Raw genomic sequence first — 17,882 nt, 5'->3', positions numbered from 1 at the left:
GGTCAGTGCCCCGTGGCCCCCTTGCCTCCAAATGCGGTAGTCCGGCCCTGGGGGTGCTGAGGGAGGATAAAAAGTCCTAACAAAGCATTTTGTCAAAGTGCCTCTCAGTCCATGAAAAAAAAGGCCCTGCTTTTCATGTAGATTTGGTTCAGTTGGAATGTTACGAAGTGACCTGCCAGCCTTGACTTACTGAGTGAGGATTTCTCAGGAATTTAAACTTTGCCTATATGATCATAGTATTGAATAGGCTACAGATGAAAATCACCGTTGATATCACCCAATAGTCTTTGGAGCTGTTTCAAATATTATGTAATGTGAAAAACTTTGAAATGTGACATTTTGATTAAGAAAATGTTATATGACTGTCTGTGCATGTAAAATAGAATTATGCGATGATATGGGATGCCTTAAGGCTTGCTCTCTGCCTTGTCTCCTGATTCTCCATAACAATGTTTCTTTCTTGTCCCCATCCAATCAAAACGTCGCTGTGTGCAGAGGGTGGGATTTCGACATTGGGGCTACGGGTTTGCGGTGTTTTTATTCGCCTGTGAAGGAATGCAGGACATAGACGGTTTATACAGATTTACACCAGCCTCCAATGGTCAGGATAACCGGATTTACGATGGGACTATAGTTTATTACAAGCAACAATTGTTCATTTTGGTCAGTGACTACATTGCTCCAGTGAAGATTTGCGCTAATGAGCTCACCGCCAATATAAAGCTGAAAGGTTTGACTTTGTTTCTTTCCTTTGCCGTAGTGTGGTTGTTACATTGTATAGGCTACTGGATATGTATATTTTGTACATGTGCGCCACGAGCGTGTAGGAAACTGGAAATCCTGAAAATGTCTCCACGGAACCAGACTTTTCAGCTATTATGCAAATTATTTCTGTAGCCTATGTATCTTGTCACTTAAAATATCATTTCACTTTTTGTTGGCATATTTGCCTTTTTGTATTCATATTCAATTTATATTGATGAAATTGGCATTGTAGCCTGTCATGAGTGTGTAGGTGTTTTAGTCTGAGGTGTGACAAATTTGACAGTCCTCCATTGCGCCCGAACAAAGGCAATTTGCCTATAACAATTTTATTACAATGTGATAACAATATAGTAGGCTATCCGACATGAAAATGAAGACCAAATAGTCCATGAAAGCAGATTAGAGATCCAGTACACCTCTTTCTTGGAAAGACAACATGCGTTAACGCGCACGGGGGAACATTCTTGGTCTTGTCATTTTTGGCCCGCAGCACAGATAGTGTTTTCTGTCTTGTTATTGCAACAGTCCACGTGAGCGCTTCTTCAGTCTTTCCAGGGTTCTTCTGGGCAGGGGCTGTGTAGGGCTGTGCTACTAGAATAGACCAGACACCACCGGCAACCTTTCGGTTACTGGCCCAACGCTCTAACCACTAGGCTACCTGCCACATCTCGGCACTTTTTAGGGAATATTGGCCCTCCACATGCCCGACTCCCACGGTAAGTGTTATTCTCTTGGGAAAAATAGATCCCAATCTCTCACCAGAAAGTTTCTCTCTGAGATTGTCTTTTTAGCCTGTGCCATAACTGAACATAACTGCTCATTTATCTGTTTGTCTGTGATTGTTGTGTGTCTGCCTTTACCATTTCTCAGTATTAATGTCATATGAATGTGACTCCAGGCATTGTACATTCCTATGAAAAAGGCAAATTAATTTGAATAGGATTGAGTGCTCTTTGAGAAACTGTGTCCAATTGTTGGATCTCGTTTCACTCATGAAACTATGCACTCAGCATTTCTTCTTTCTTTTGCAATGTTCATGTTGTAGACAACTTCAGAGCAATGCATTGAATTTCACCCTCTGCCCTGCCTCTGCCCTGGTACAGGGTGTTAGTGCCATCTACAAAGATAGGGCGAGAGACAGGTAGGACAGCTACCTTGCCCTACCTAGGCTACATGAGTTAAACATTTCATAGACCAAATGTAGATCTCTTCCCTACATATCTGGTTGGTCTGGTCTGCTGTTAATGCCACTCTATTGCGATGACAAGTTGTAACTTGTTCCATGTGACACTACGTTCTTCTAGTTAATCACAGATTATCATAAGTGAAATTATTGGTTGACACCACACCTGCAGAAAGGAACTGTGTGACCCTGTTAAAAACATGTGAAATGCATTGTGAGATAATCATTCATCAGTTTGTAGATTGGTGAAAGCAAAGGTTCTGTTACGCTTTCAACAATTTATTCATGTTGGATCAGTGATTACAGGAAAGAAGCGACAAGAGAGGAAGGATGCCTTTAAGAAAACACAAATCTTACTCTTACTGAACATAACAGATGATATTCAAATCCATGTATCACTAGCCTATAATAGTGTGAATTTAAAGTCCTCAACAGACAGTGTTAATGAGTACTCCATCTGGGTCAATGGGAGGGTCTGATGGTAAGTTCAGCTATACATGGGGTTATTTGTTGGATTTCTACCTTCTGCAGTACAGTACGGACATGAACTGGTGAATCCTGTTGTTCAGGGTACACTTGACCATCAGTCATATTGTGTGTGTTGAGGTGATGTCTTCCATGTTCCATTACCAGTACAAACTGTACAGAATCATGCAGCTAGATGACAATGCAATGTTCTATGGGGCGAACGATGTGCCTTGTTCTTGTTTGCATAAAACTGACATGTGCCCATGTCAACATTGCTCCCCACATAGACTTCTTATTGTTAGCTCCTGAGTTATAAAGTCTTCTATTGAGGAAGGTCATGTGACGAGATCACGAGCCAGGGAAAGCAATTCAGGAGTTGGGCGAGAGAGTGGAACAGAAAGAGGGAAACGTGGGAGAGAAGCTGCGTATTCAGAAGAGGTGGGGTAAAGGGGAGAGGGAGGACGGAGGGGGAAAAAAGTGAATATTTGTAGATTTTGAAACATGATGGTAGGGGAACTGGGGATGGTCACCGCCACTGGCAGTCACTCTATCTAGAGTGCTTGTTTTCCCCTTGTTTGCTGTATGTGGCAACCATTACCATGCTCTTGCACACAAACAAACAAAGACGGACACTCACTGACACTTAAACAAACACCTCTGAGTGTTTAACCTACTTCTCACATTCTTGTTACTATTTTGCACAATTGTATAGTATTTTAGATAGAAAGTCACGAATGATCAAGTCCTTGCCAATAAATTATTCAGAAGAGAAATGTGTTGCTACTGTGCAGAACAGCCTTGTGAGTGGGTGGTGTAGTTGAGATTGGGTGGTAGTGAGCACATGAAAAGTGGTTGGCATCACAGAGGTCCATGAGCAACACCTCCAAGACCTCCCGTTATTCGACTACAACAGAAATAGACCAACAGAATTCCCATTCTATTAGTTGATGGAGACAGTGGAGGAGGATGAGGGGAAAACGGCTCATAATAATGTCTGTGACGGAACAAATGGAATGACATCAAATGCATAGAAACCATGTGTTTGATACCGTTCCGCTGATTCCGCTCCAGCCGTTACCACGAGCCCGTCCTCCCCAACCTCCTGTGGATGGAGAAGGAAATCTGAATGGGAAAGGACCGCACACTGTTAGACACACCCAGGAATCCAAACTGATATGCTCAGTTTCACCATTGTTTTAGAATCCAGGCTATACGTCTGTTATTCATAAGTTGTTTTACTGGTTGTGACAGAACGTGCAGAGTTTTTTTTACAGTAAGCTGAGAACTATCATCTATGCACTCATTGCAGTGCGCTCATTGTCATGAGATCTAATCAGATAGACCGGTTTGGACCATTACCCAATCATCACCTGGTCACTTAGCAGATCTTTCCCATAAACACGGACATGGATGCCAATAGTTTTGTGCTAGGCAATTCAGATTCCAACGAAGTTAACAAAATTGGGGTGTACCCTAAGCCAAAATATGTGGACATGTTTATTTTCCACTCTGCAGTGAGAGTATTTCTTACTCCCATGATTCCCTGACATAATTTTTACAGCTGATTAGCAGTGAGGCTGCTGGGAAGAGTCAGTTTGGGAGGGTACTGAGGGAGAGGACAGCTGGAGTCAAGACGAGTCCACTTAGAATTGAAGATGACCTCATAGTGGGGTGGGTTAGGATTAGGAATAATGCATTTAGGTTTGTTTTCTTCGCCACAGTTTCTCTGCTGCAGAGAGGAAGCCAGATCTAGGATCAGGTTCTCCCTGTTCATTCAATGTTATTCATTATGATCTAAGAGCAGGCACTTAGGCAAAATCAGCAATCCTACTCTGAAACACTTCCTGAATATGGCCACAGATGTTTAGTCATCTATGTCTAAGTTCTATTACATTATACAGGCAACATTTTGACCCTATAACTAAGTCTTCATCAGGACCAAATTTACAACATGAACTTGCTTCTTGGGATAACTCAATTAGCAGAATAAGGATGTGTGCATACAGGTGGGCATACGGGTAGTGCCATCCCAAGGAGCACACGAATCCCCCCCCCCCCAACAATGGAGGCAGTGGCGTAATCTCTGAGTGTACAAAACATTAGGAGCACATTACTAATATTGAGTTACACCCCTTTTGCCCTCAGAACAGGCTCAATTCGTCAGGGCTTGGACTCTACAAGGTGTCAAGCGTTCCACAGAGATGCTGGCCCATGTTGACTCCAATGCTTCCCACAGTTGTGTCAAGTTGGCTGGATGTTCCATTGTTGATACACACAGGAAACTTTTGAGTGAAAAACCCAGCAGTGTTGCTCCTGGCAATTACTACCGTACCCTCTGAATGGCACGCACACACAATCCATGTCTCAATTGTCTTAAGGCTTAAAAATCCTCCTTTAACCCGTCTCCTCCCCTTCATCTACACTGATTGAAGTGGATTTAACAAGTGACATCATTAAGGGATCATAGCCTTCACCTGGATTCACCTGGTCAGTTTATGTCATGGAACGAGCAGGTGTTCCTAATGTTTTGTACACAGTGTATATCATATCAATATGTGCAACCCACTATCGAAGCTTATTGTGAAATAGACACTATTTACTTGTATTGCAACGTCATACAGAATTCAATATAATATAATTCAAATTGAGGAGGCAGTAATTGGTAGCACGCTAGACTTTGAAGTGACTTGAGTGAATCTGTGAGGAACAGGAAGTTAGTGATGTGCAGGTCACAAATTATAATTTTTTGAACAACCTTTTTTACTGACTCGAGAGATGTGTTCCTAATGTTTTGTGCACTCAGTGTACGTTTTAAATGAAGACTTTGCTTATTGAAATCAGCGGCACGCTTTGCAAACCACACACTGATACGCACAGCCTTGTATTTACCCAGCCTTTTATTTATCCAAATCATTGGCACCTCGACATCACCCCTCTTTCATTGATAGGAGTCTCATGCATGCAAATGATTCACCTTCTGTTCTCAGCCCTGAACCCAGTGACCCCACTAGCATGGTTCAATGTCAGACACAAGCTATTGTCTTGTCTTTTTCGCTCTCTTTCTGTGTGTGTGTGTGCACATTTCCATGAATAAGAACTTCCAGTTCAGCATGTGTGTGTATTGAGCAGAATTGCTACTCATTTTCATAGAGCCCAGGCCAGTGTGTAACAGTCGGCCCTTGGCCCTGCTCTCTCCAGACAGGGCCTCAGTCACAAAGCACGCATTGTCCCAGTAAATGTGATAAGGCCTGCAGCTGGGCCACCATGCAGTGTCCTGTTTCCTCTCTCTGTCTCTGTCTCCCCTCACACACTGTCACATCACAGAGCCTGAGGTATGCACCATACTGACAGGGCAACCTCCAGGTATTATTTCACCCAGCCAACACTGAGATAAGTGCCCTGACTCTGACAAATCATCAGACCAAAGCAACTTCCATTCTGAGCCTTAGCATAGGGCTTATATGAGTCTGTTGTTGCAACTGTACTCTCACAAAGGAAGCCGTATGGATGGTGATCACAGGTTGTTTCTGGCACTTTAATTGGGGAGGACGGGCTCGTGAAAATGGCTGGAGCGGAATTTAGCTTGGTGGTGCTCTTTAACATACACTCTTAGAGGAAAAGCTGCTATCAAGAGCCTAAAAGGGTTCTTCGGCTGTCCCCATAGGAGAACCCTTTTGGAACCCTTTTTTCTGAGTGTACTTAAGTCAATTTCTACAGTGAAGTGCCATAAACAGAAAAGAAGCTGTGCAAATCAGTTGATTGTCATCATGTCATATTATTGCATACAATCCATCCTGTTTGCTTGTTCAGCACATACATGTTCTGCTGTTTGTGTGTGTGCCTCAGTGGCTATCACTCAATATTTCCTGTAGTGATGGGAATTTCGACGCTTTTTACTGACTCGGATCGTTTCGACTCGTTCAGTCAAAAGTATGAATCTTTCGACTCATTTCGTTGTTTTTATTTAGTAATGCCCAGAGCGCGCAGGGCCCCCTACCGGCCAACGATTAACTAAAAACTTGACCGGCTTATGATTCTACAAGCCTCTCGTTCACCATAAGGGGCTTATTGGAGCTGTCATTTGTGACTGAGACTTACTAAAGTGTGCTTCAAACAATGTACATTTGTGATAGCTAGGCATACAACCAGACTAGATTGTGAACGACTCTTTGCGGAATGACCTGCCTGCCTGCCGAGAGAGAAGCAGGCCCCCAAACGATTCTTCCTCGATTTTGTTGAGTAGAGGCAGGCCGTTGATGCTTCTACAAAGCTGTGTAGCTTTTCAATAATCAATTAATGACATTCATTATTACACCGTGAGTTCAAATACCAGTTCTAAACCTGTATTCTTCTTCTCTATGCTGCAGCATGATCTGTTTGCGTGCGCACACATATGATAGACAGTTGTTGGTGGTAGCAGGTCTCTGGAACCGCTGAGCCGGAGAAACTGGTATTAATCCTGCTGTAGGATTCATCGTGGCCAGCAGAGCAGATCAAACGAACCACTAAAAGGAACGAGTCACTCTGAAAAATGTATCATGACTCTCGAGTCAGGAAAAAAGGTTGTTAAAATAATAATCATTTGTGACCTTGCCCATTCAGAGGGTGAATGGGCAAGACAAAAGATTTAAGTGCTTTTGAACAGGGTGTGGTAGTAGTAGGTACCAGTCACACCGGTTTGAGTGTGTCAAGAACTGCAACGCTGCTGGGTTTTTCACGCTCAACAGTTTCCCATGTGTATGAACAATGGTCCACGACCCAAAGGACACCCAGCCAACTTGACACAACTGTGGGAAGCGTTGGAGTCAACATGAGCCAGGAAAGCTTTCAACACCTTGTAGAGTCCATGCCCTGACAAATTGACGATGTTCTGAGGGCAACAGGGGGTGTAATATATTCCTAATATTTTGTTCACTCAGTGTATTTCCATTTAGCGTATCTGAAATACCGTTGAGTTAGAAAGAGACAGGGAGATATGAGAAATTTAAATATCAGTAAGTAGGGCAAAATGAAACTTCCTCAACAGAAACTCTCAATAGATGAAGACAGATTTGCATCAAAACTAGATTTTTTTAATTTTTTTTTGCCAGCTGAAAAATGGCAAGCAAAGCATGCCTGCAACATTGAACATGGTGTGAGTTGCTGGGTCCACAAACATAAGGCTCCTATTGACAATCTCCCTTGTTATCTGAACAGAAGGAGCCCTCTGTTCAATACTACATGGCAGGAACATGTTATTGTCATGCTAGTTTTGTTAGCTAACAGCCCACCATAAGACACCATCTCAGTGCAAGAGGCGTCAATGCAGTACCTGGTTCGAATCCAGGCTGCATCACATCTGGCCGTGATTGGGAGTCCCATAGGGCGTCGTCTGGGTTTGGCCGGGGTAGACCGTCATTGTAAATAATAATTTGTTCTTAACTGACTTGCCTAGTTAAATAAAGGTTTAATCAAAAATAATAATGTGACAATGCTAACCACTGTCTAAATCTGAGTCCATGTCTGGGGACGTCTAGAGAAGGTTGACACAATGGAAGAGTCCAGTCAACAAGGACTTTATGACAAAAGAAGAAATACTCATTTTGATGGAACCAATTGAAAATTCTATTGAATAGTTTTGTATTGGTTTGTAACTTGAAATCAAGTGGAAACAGAGTGGACTATTCCCCAACCGATTCACATACAGTGGATGTGTCATGTGTGATATGTAAATGGTTATATAGCAGTCCTCACACAATATATCTGAGTGTATGTCAGTGTAATTTCTAGAGAATTATATCTAACAGACATTTTCTTCCCTTTCTGTCTCTGCAGTGTTTCCTTTGTGGTGGGGGGGTGGGGTGGCCAACGGTGGTGGGGGCTGGGCCCAGGGCTGGGGCTGGGACCGCTGTATGCAATGGGAACCAGGGCTTGGAGAGGTGGCCCAGGCCCCAGCGTTTGACTGCCCGGTCTGGTGTGTCCTCTGCCAGGGATGCAGGGCTAGGCTCAGGGAGGCCTGCCAGAGAGGGAGGGGGGCCATCAGACTGCCCACAGACATGCTTAGCATCAAACTCCCCCAGCTCTTCGACATCCACCAAGTCCCCAAGGTAAGAGTGGCCAGACTGAAAGAGAAACCTTTCACAACCATTTCACAAACCTTCTGAGGTTTCACTGACTAAATGTTCATGTTTTCCTAAATATAGGATATGGTGTCGAGATCAGGATTGTGTCATATAGTTCCCAGAGGGCTGTTTGCGCTTATGTTCAACCCAGTCCTTGCTCCATCTTCACCCGGGTCCGTATTCACAAAGTGTCTCAGAGTTGCAGTGCTGATATAGGATCAGTTTAGCCTATTAAATTATGAAGTGACGCCCGACAACCTGCCCGCTCGACCCCATCCCCTCCTCCCTTCCCCAGACCATCTCTGGAGACCTCCCATTCCTCACTTCCCTCATCAACTCATCCCTGACCACTGCATCCCCTCCTCCCTTCCCCAGACCATCTCTGGAGACCTCCCATTCCTCACTTCCCTCATCAACTCATCCCTGACCACTGGCCGTGTCCCCTTCTCCCTTCCCCAGACCATCTCTGGAGACCTTCTCCCCTTCCTCACTTCCCTCATCAACTCATCCCTGACCACTGGCTGTGTCCCCTCTGACTTCAAAATGGCCTGAGTCGCTCCCTTCCTCAAGAAACCAACACTCGACCCCTCTGATGTCAAGAACTGCAGACCTGTTTCCCTTCTTTCTTTTCTTTCTAAAACACTTGAGCGTGCTGTCTCTGACCAACTCTTTCACTATCTCTCTCAGAACCATCTTCTTTATCCTAACTAGTCAGGCTTCAAGACGGGTCACTCAACGGGTCACTCAACCAAGACTGCTTTCCGCACTGCCAAAGCTGACTTTCCCTCCTCTGTTCGCATCCTCCTAGATCTATCCACTGCCTTTGACACCGTGAACCATCAGATCCTCCTCTCCACCCTCTCAGGGCTGGGCGTCTCAGGCTCTGCACACTCTTGGATTGCATCCTACCTGGCAGGCGGCTCCTACCAGGTGACTGTGTCTGCACCATGTACTCTCACTATTGGTGTCGCCCAGGGCTCGGTTCTAGTCCCTCTCTTGTCTTCTCTCTATACACCAAATCACTTAGCAGATATCTCAGCTTGGATGTCGGCCCACCTCAAGCTCATCCTCGACAAGACAGAGCTCCTCTTCCTCCAGGGGAAGGCCTGCCCCCGCTCCAAGACCAATCTATCACGGTTGACAACTCCATGGTGTCCCCCTCCTAGAGTGCAAAGAACCTTGGCAGAGACCTGTTGTTCTCTGCAAACATCAAAGCAGTGACTTGCTCCTGCAGGTTCATGCTCTACAGCGTTAGTAGAGTATGACCCTATCTCACAAAGAAAGCGGTGCAGGTCCTAATCAGTCTCCCGTCTGGACTACTGCAAATCGCTGTTGGTTGCACTCCCCGCTTGTGCCATAAAAAACCTGCAATTTATCCAGAATTCCGCAGCCCACACATTTTTTGTAAATAAAAAATTAAAGAAAGATTGCCTCTACTAGCACTGACTTTGCTGATAGCTACTAAAAAAAGTACTTACTATGACTGAGATATGTGGTTCTCCCACCTAGCTATCTTACAATGAATGCTATCTTAAGATGAACGCAACTGTAAGTCACACTGGATAAGAGTGTCTGCTAAATTACTAAAATGCCAATGTAAGTGTTGATCAGCATTGCTGCTCTAAGACACTTTTTGAAATACAGGCCCAGATGTACCAGACTAGGAGGACAGGTCTTGATGTCCTCCAGTTGTTTGTTAGATCATCTCTATAGTAGCCTATGTACTGTGTATCACAGTGTTTTGCCTTCAGGTGTTCCGGGAGGATGGCATCATCTCGGGATACCGTCACCCCCAAAGCTCCGCCCTGGACTGCATCCTTAGCAGCTTCCAGATGACCAATGAGACAGTCAACATCTGGACCCACTTCCTGCCCACATGGTATGTACACCAATGCAAACACTCTGAATGAAGACAAGGAGATCAGATCAATAGATAGCGGGAGGTATTCTGTAACAATTAGGGCTGGTTTAGACTGGAAAACATACGTATCAGATTGATGTCTTCCTGTCTTCGTATCAAATCTTCCGATCACTCCCCCATTTCATTTCAAATGGAACTGACGGTGTTGCGACGCGTCTCATTTCCCAGGTACTTCCTGTGGCGCTTCAGCGTCCTGTGCTCCACACTGAACTTCCTGTCGGAGAGCTACACCTGGCCGCTGCTGGTGTACATGCTGCTAATCTGCGTGTACCCCTTCACCTCCAGCTGTGCCCACACCTTCAGCACCATGTCGCCCGAGGCACGCCACATCTGCTACTTCTTCGACTACGGCGCACTCAGCCTCTACAGCCTGGGTAAGGCCCGCTGCATGAAGTCTGACTGTCTGCACTTCACAGTTAGACTATTAGTGTTTCCTTTCCCTTTAGTTATTTCTTTTTGGTTACATTTCCTCCAGTACCAAGACTGCCAACTCTCACAGTAGGCTACTGCTTCCCGTAATCCAAACTGGTGCAATCGCACAGGGTACAGGCCACATGCAATCTTTCAAGTTCCAAAAAGTATCGGTGAACTTGGGCAATCAGTTGCATGATTAGAACTTTATATACTACTTCCCACATTTGTAACGACTGTTTGTGTGGTTACTTCATTGTTCGTGTATGTTTGATTTGGCGCTGTGTGTGTCATGTTGCTGTGCTGTCTGGGCTTGTCAGATTCACATTAATTAAAGTTTTTGGCCCACAAAACCTCATAATAATACATGTCTTGTTCAAGTATCAAATCAAATCAAATGTTATTGGTCACATATACATATTTAGCAGATGTTATTGCGGGTGTAGGAAATGCTTGTTTTCCTAGCGTCAACAGTGCGGGGGTATCTAACAATTCACAATAATACACACAAATCTAAAAGTAAAAGAATGTAATTAAGAAATGTTAAAAAATTTGGACGAGCAATGTCGGAATGGCATTGACTAAAATACAGTAGAATAGAATACAGTATATACAGTTGAAGTCGGAAGTTTACATACACCTTAGCCAAATACATTTAAACTCAGTTTTTCACAATTCCTGACATTTAATCCTAGTAAAATTCCCTGTCTTAGGTCAGTTAGGATCACCACTTTATTTTAAGAATGTGAATTTTCAGAATAATTGTAGAGAGAATGATTTATTTCAGCTTTTATTTCTTTCATCACATTCCCAGTGGGTCAGAGGTTTACATAACTCAATTAGTATTTGGTAGCATTGGCTTTATATTGTTTAACCTGAGTCAAACGTTTCGGGTAGCCTTCCACAAGCTTCCCACAATACGTTGGGTGAATTTTTTGCCCATTCCTCCTGACAGAGCTGGTGTAACTGAGTCAGGCTTGTAGGCCTCCTTGCTCACACACACTTTTTCAGTTCTGCCCACAAATGTTCTATAGGATTGAGGTCAGGGCTTTCTGATGGCCACTCCAATACCTTGACTTTGTTGTCGTTAAGCCATTTTGCCATAACTTTGGAGGTATGCTTGGGGTCATTGTCCATTTGGAAGACCCATTGGTGACCAAGCTTTAACTTCCTGACTGATGTAATGAGATGTTGCCTCAATTTATCCACAGAATTTTCCCCCCTCATGATGCCATCTATTTTATGAAGTGCACCAGTCCCTCCTGCAGCAAAGCACCCCCACAACATGATGCTGCCACCCCTGTGCTTCACGGTTGGGATGGTGTTCTTTGGCTTGCAAGCCTCCCCCTTTTTCTTCCAAACATAACGATGGTCATTATGGCCAAACAGTTCTATTTTTGTTTCATCAGACCAGAGAACGTTTCTCCAAAAAGTACGATCTTTGTCCCCATGTGCAGTTGTAAAACCGTAGTCTGGCTTTTTTAATGGCGGTTTTGGAGCAGTGGCTTCTTCCTTGCTGAGCAGCCTTTCAGGTTATGTCGATATAGGACTCGTTTTACTGTGGATATAGATACTTGTGTACCTGTTTCCTCCAGCATCTTCACAAGGTCCTTTGCTGATGTTCTGGGATTGATTTGCACTTTCGCACCAAAGTACGTTCATGTCAAGGAGACAGAATGCGTCTCCTTCCTGAGTGGTATGACGGCTGCGTGGTCCCATGACGTTTATACTTGCGTATTATTGTTTGTACAGATGAACGAGGTGCCTTCAGTCATTTGGAGGTCTTGGCTGATTTCTTTTGATTTTCCCATGTCAAGCAAAGAGGCACTGAGTTTGAAGGTAGGCCTCGAAATACATCCACAGGTACACCTCCAATTGACTCAAATGATGTCAATTAGCCTATCAGGAGCTTCTAAAGCCAAGACATAATTTTCTGGAATTTTCCAAGCTGTTTAAAGGCACAGTCAACTTAGTGTATGTGTGAAATAATCTGTCTTTAAACAATTGTTGGAAAAATTACTTGTGTCATGCACAAAGTAGTTGTCCTAACCGACTTGCAAAAAATTTTTGTTTGTTAACAAGAAATTTGTGGAGTGGATGAAAAACGAGTTTTAATGGCTCCAAAATAAGTGTATGTAAACTTCCGACTTCAACTGTACATATAAGCTGAGTAAAGCACTATGCAAATAAGTTCGACAGCTCAATACCAACAGTGAAATCAGAGTTTGTTTTCTTTCACAATTCTTTCACCTTGGAATAATGTTTGTCTTTTGTTTTAGACATCCAGCCTGAGGGTTGCTCTTCCAACAGAGAAGCCATACAGGGCTACTTACAAACAGAAATCATGTCGCACCAGATTGCACTGTCAGATTTAGGTCAACAGACAGCATAGATTAAAATATCAGCCTATGTTTTCCTCTCGGATCCAGCATCTGGGAAAAGTTTTTATGGATGTGTGCATACCACTACTCTACACCTTCACATGTACATTTTCTATGGATTCATGTCTGTTTCCACATGCTTGCTCAATCAGTTTACATACTTGGGTATTTACATTCTGCTTGTGAATAGGTGTGCTTTTCTTGGGTGTGTGTTTGCTTGTATGGGTGTGTGTGATAGACTTGTCCCTCTCTTTCAAACATAAACTTTGTCTCTTACTTTGAAAGAGTGTCTTTTCAAATCCATATTAATGGGTATGAGGCCCCTGCAATATGATCCTTATTCTACCACAATTCTCCTTACTGCCAAAACATACCCAGCCCTAAATGTCCAGACGTTTCTGGGATAAGAATTGCAAATGTTTACTGTAGATGGTGTTCTGCAGCCAAACTTATTTAAAAAAGCCTCTAGATTTATTGAAAGTACATCATTGGGATTAAAACTGGTGTTGAAGCATATTTACAGCAAGTGCAAGGCCAACGTTTCATTAGTAGGTTATTAGAGCCTAATTGATATGTTATGTTGCAATTTATAATTATTAATTATTTTAAGTGCTTCGTGAGTGTATGGTAGGGAAATGCATGGTAGATTTAGTTTCAGATATTGTATATATATATTTTTTAACCTTTCAGTGATTTTGTGTTTGTGTTCAGGTTGTGCCATAACCTATAGCTCCTATGTGATGCCTGACTGCTGGGTCAACAGCTGGCTGCACCAACACTTTGTGCCCATCGCCATCTGCAACACACTATTCTGCACCAGCCTGTCCTGCTATTCTAGGTAGGCAGCCAATACGGTCTCCTACCCATAATGCATCACTCTCCTGGTCGTTGAAACCATTGTAACTTTTCTCCCTCTGTTTAAAAAAAAAAAATGTATAGATTCCTGGAGATGCAGTTTCCACATCGGAGTAAAATTCTCCGGACAGGGGCATTTGTCTTTCCATTCATCTTTGACAACATCCCTCTATTTTACAGAGTGAGTTTATTTTGAGAAGGTGTAGACAGAGTTCACAGAAAGTCTGCCTGTACCGTAATTGGGTTGCATTCTGTTTGTTATGACACAGTTTAGATCCGATTAATGCCTCTCTTTAATACTTTGACCAGGACTTTTGGCTCATTAACTTAGAAACTGATTTTGTGTAGAATAAATAAAGATTTGACCACATGCTGTTAAATCTTTTAATCTCTTGGCTGCTGTTTGTGCCAATGATCTGATGTGGGTTTGTATATATATGTGTGTGTGTGTGTGTGTGTGTGTGTGTGTGTGTGTGTGTGTGTGTGTGTGTGTGTGTGTGTGTGTGTGTGTGTGTGTGTGTGTGTGTGTGTAGCTGCTGCTGTGCTGCGGGGGCAGCTGCTGTCACAGTGAGGCCCTGTCCAGTCACTGTTACCACCTCCTCTTCGCCTTCCTCACCTGCTTCCTGTTTGCCTCACACCTCCCAGAGAGGCTGGCCCCGGGGCGCTTCGACTACTTTGGTACGTCCACGCCGGCGCCCGGTTACCATGGCAACGGGAATTGGAAGGTTATATCAGTTATTGAGCAAGCTTTAGCTAGTCTGGCCTGTGGCCAGTTATTGTTGGCGCATAGCGGTATCATTTCTACTGTGTCCGTGATGTTACTGTAGGCAAATATTTGAACAGTGACAATTCTTTGAGCAAACCTGGTAAATCCTTGTTCACTGCAGTATGATCAAATTCAAGCATTTCTAATGACTCTCTCTCTCTCATTGATCTCTCTCTCCTCTCTCTCCTCTCTCAGGCCACAGTCACCAGCTTTTCCACATCTGTGCCGTGGTGGGTACCCACTTCCAGATGGAGGCGGTGCTAGCAGATATGACCTCACGCAGGGCGTGGCTCATCGCGCAGGCGGCCGTACCCTCCTTCCTGAGTACCCTGGGGGCACTGGCCCTCGGCATCATCCTCAACCTAGGCATCATTGGCATCTTCAGTGCCCCTCTGCTGTGGAACCCTCACCACAGTGCCAACCACCCACTGACGCCACCCACGAAACGCAAGGAACAGTGACACTCCACACAACCAGTGACGACCCAGTATGTTCAAATGAAAAGGGTTGGCTAAACCATTCTCCCTGTCGTGAACTTTGGAAATAATAATCATAAGAAGTTATATTATACCTTTTAAAACCAGGTAATATTTGTATAAACCAATTGGATTATTATCACAGGATGGTTTTTCTACATGTTATTCTAACGTCAATTTAAGGTTTGTTTAGGAGTTTATTAATGTCTTCACTGTTTACTTTGAAGCCGAATACCCAGCTATTTTTATGAAGCCTTTCAGTTATTCAGTATCATTGTTTACTGTTAAAAGTATTCAAGTTAAAGTATCATATGCCAACTTCTTTTCACTTATACTTGAAAGGATCTTGGTTGTATGAAGCATATGTGATGTCTAAAAACACATAAAAGTGCCTTCTTTTATATATAGTGACCCAAATGTTACCTAAGTACTCGGAAATATTATTTCTGGTTCGTGTAAATCTCAAACTGGAAAAATCTTTAAGTGTAAATTTGCAGGGAATTTTCATATTAATATTTAAGTATTTAGCTACTGTTTTTCAATTGTCCTATATATTTGTAAGCCATTATTAGAACATCTCAAAACCCATATTTAATATAAATTATGACTATCCATCACATGATTCTCATGACTTCTAAAATAATCTGTACTCTCACTAACTGGACTACTTAGTATGATTCCACCATTTTGTTTTAATATTCAATACCATCTCATTTAAATCTCCACTATGACTTTAATAGATTTACAGACCAGTGTAGTGCTCATTCAGATTGCCTGCTCTAAACGTCTTCACACTTAGAAAAAAAGGTGCTATCTAGAACCCTAAAAGGTTTCTTCGACTGTCCCCGTAGGAGAACCCTTTAAAGAACCCTTTTTGGTTCCAGCTAGAACCCTTTTGAGTTCCTTGTAGAACCCTTTCCACAGAGGGTTCTACATGGAACCCAAAAGAGTTCTATCTGGAGCCAAAAAGGGTTCTACCTGAAACCAAAAAGTTTTCTCCTATGGGGACAGCTGAAGAACCCTTTTGGAAACCTTTTTTTCTAAGCGTGTCCCTGAAAGCTACAGCACTGTACCATGTCTATGATTAAAAAACAGGTGCAATTTTACAGAGGTACGTTTCCATGGAAACTTCATGGTTCTTCGCCGTTTGTGTTCCTGTGAATGCCCAGTCACTTGAATTGGTCTTTGGAGTACTCTTATTTTTTACTTCTACAACATACAGTAATGGTCATTGGATGCATTTTTTGAAACACTACATGCTGTTTAAATGTCAGCGAATTACTGGAATTTTAGGGAGATAGAATGCACCAAATGACCTTGTTTATAACAGCTGATCTAACTGATCTGATATAACAGCTATCTATCTGATGGAAGAAATCTTAGATGATGGTCACAACAGAACTGAATGAGTGATGTCACCTCACCTCCCAGGAATGGGGATGTGGTTAGTGGAGGTCAAAGGGTCTTGGCACTGTCGTATCCATGTGGTATCGTGGTGGTCATTGCAGGTTTATGGCAAACAAATACACCACTCACCCCATGCTGGTATAACATTGTCAGTGGCTATTGTTTACATGTATCCTTGAAAAAGAGTGTGGTATCTCTTGAGTATTTATTCCTTGTAGTATATGTAACAGCACATACTGTTTCTGTTCAGTTGTAAAGTGTGGTGCATATGTACAGGTAACTGCCAAAATAAAGGAAACACCAAAGTAAAGCGTCTTAATAGGGTGTTGGGCCACGACGAGCCTCCAGAACAGCTTCTATGCCTTGGCATAGATTCTATAAGTGTCTGGAACTCTATTGGAGGGATGCGACACCATTCTACCACGAGAAGTTCCATCATTTGGTGTTTTGTTGATGGTGGTGGAAAACGCTGTTTTAGGCGCCGCTCCAGATTCTCCCATAATTGTTCAATTGGGTTGAGATGTGGTGACGGAGAGACACACACACCCTTTAAACCCCCTATGCTCCTTTGAGACCCCTCTTTCAAAGTCACTGAAATCTCTTCTTGCCATGGTAGCCAAAATAATGGGCAACTGGGCATTTTTATACATGACCCTAAGCATGATGGGATATTAAGTGCTTAATTAACTCAGGAACCACACCTGTGTGGAAGCACATGCTTTCAATATACTTTGTATGACTCATTTACTCAAGTGTTTCCAATTCTGGGAATTGCCTGTATATTTACATGATTATTTTTGTAAATGTTTTAGATGAGGAAAAATGATTAATTACATCCCCAACATCGTATAATCATTTCTTGACATAATAGCACTTACATGTACCACGCTAGACCTAACACACACGTCATTATTTTATCATGTAGCTCTGTATCCAGTATGTAGGGGAGACCAGGGTTGGTTGTCACAGTGCTTATAACTCCCAAACTAGAGGGCGCTGTGTAATCATTTTAAGATTAAAATGTGTGAATTCTTTGAAAGAACTAATCCACCTGGTCAATTTATGTCATCATAACAAAACATTGAGGTGAGGGGATTTTTTTCATAGGTGAAAGTTAAAAAAAAGAATAATAAAGAAATATGTCAGTA

The 17,882-nt window shown here is 42.9% G+C and overlaps 1 protein-coding gene across 1 annotated transcript; it reads left to right on the top strand.

The window, feature by feature from the left end:
* Positions 1–525: 525 nt before the first annotated feature.
* LOC106581871 (membrane progestin receptor delta) lies at positions 526–17,882 on the top strand. Its single transcript, XM_014164312.2, has 8 exons — positions 526–730; positions 8,231–8,502; positions 10,269–10,396; positions 10,607–10,812; positions 13,942–14,068; positions 14,170–14,266; positions 14,619–14,763; positions 15,047–17,882. The coding sequence occupies exons 1-8, from the start codon at positions 556–558 to the stop codon at positions 15,310–15,312; spliced, it is 1,416 nt and encodes a 471-aa protein (XP_014019787.1). The 5' UTR covers positions 526–555; the 3' UTR covers positions 15,313–17,882.

The sequence above is a fragment of the Salmo salar genome, chromosome ssa02 (genome assembly GCF_905237065.1).
Source record: "Salmo salar chromosome ssa02, Ssal_v3.1, whole genome shotgun sequence".
In the NCBI taxonomy this organism is placed as follows: Eukaryota; Metazoa; Chordata; class Actinopteri; order Salmoniformes; family Salmonidae; genus Salmo; species Salmo salar.
The sequence above is the reverse complement of the archived record's forward strand: the minus strand, read 5'-3'. Positions and strand labels throughout refer to the sequence as shown.

Excerpts from the sequence above, each read along its gene's own strand:
- LOC106581871 (XM_014164312.2), top strand. The coding sequence starts at position 556 with ATGCAGGACATAGACGGTTTATACAGATTTACACCAGCCTCCAATGGT. Across the intron at positions 731-8,230 it reads CGCCAATATAAAGCTGAAAG|TGTTTCCTTTGTGGTGGGGG; the intron begins GTTTGACTTTGT and ends CTGTCTCTGCAG. Across the intron at positions 14,764-15,046 it reads GGGGCGCTTCGACTACTTTG|GCCACAGTCACCAGCTTTTC; the intron begins GTACGTCCACGC and ends CTCCTCTCTCAG.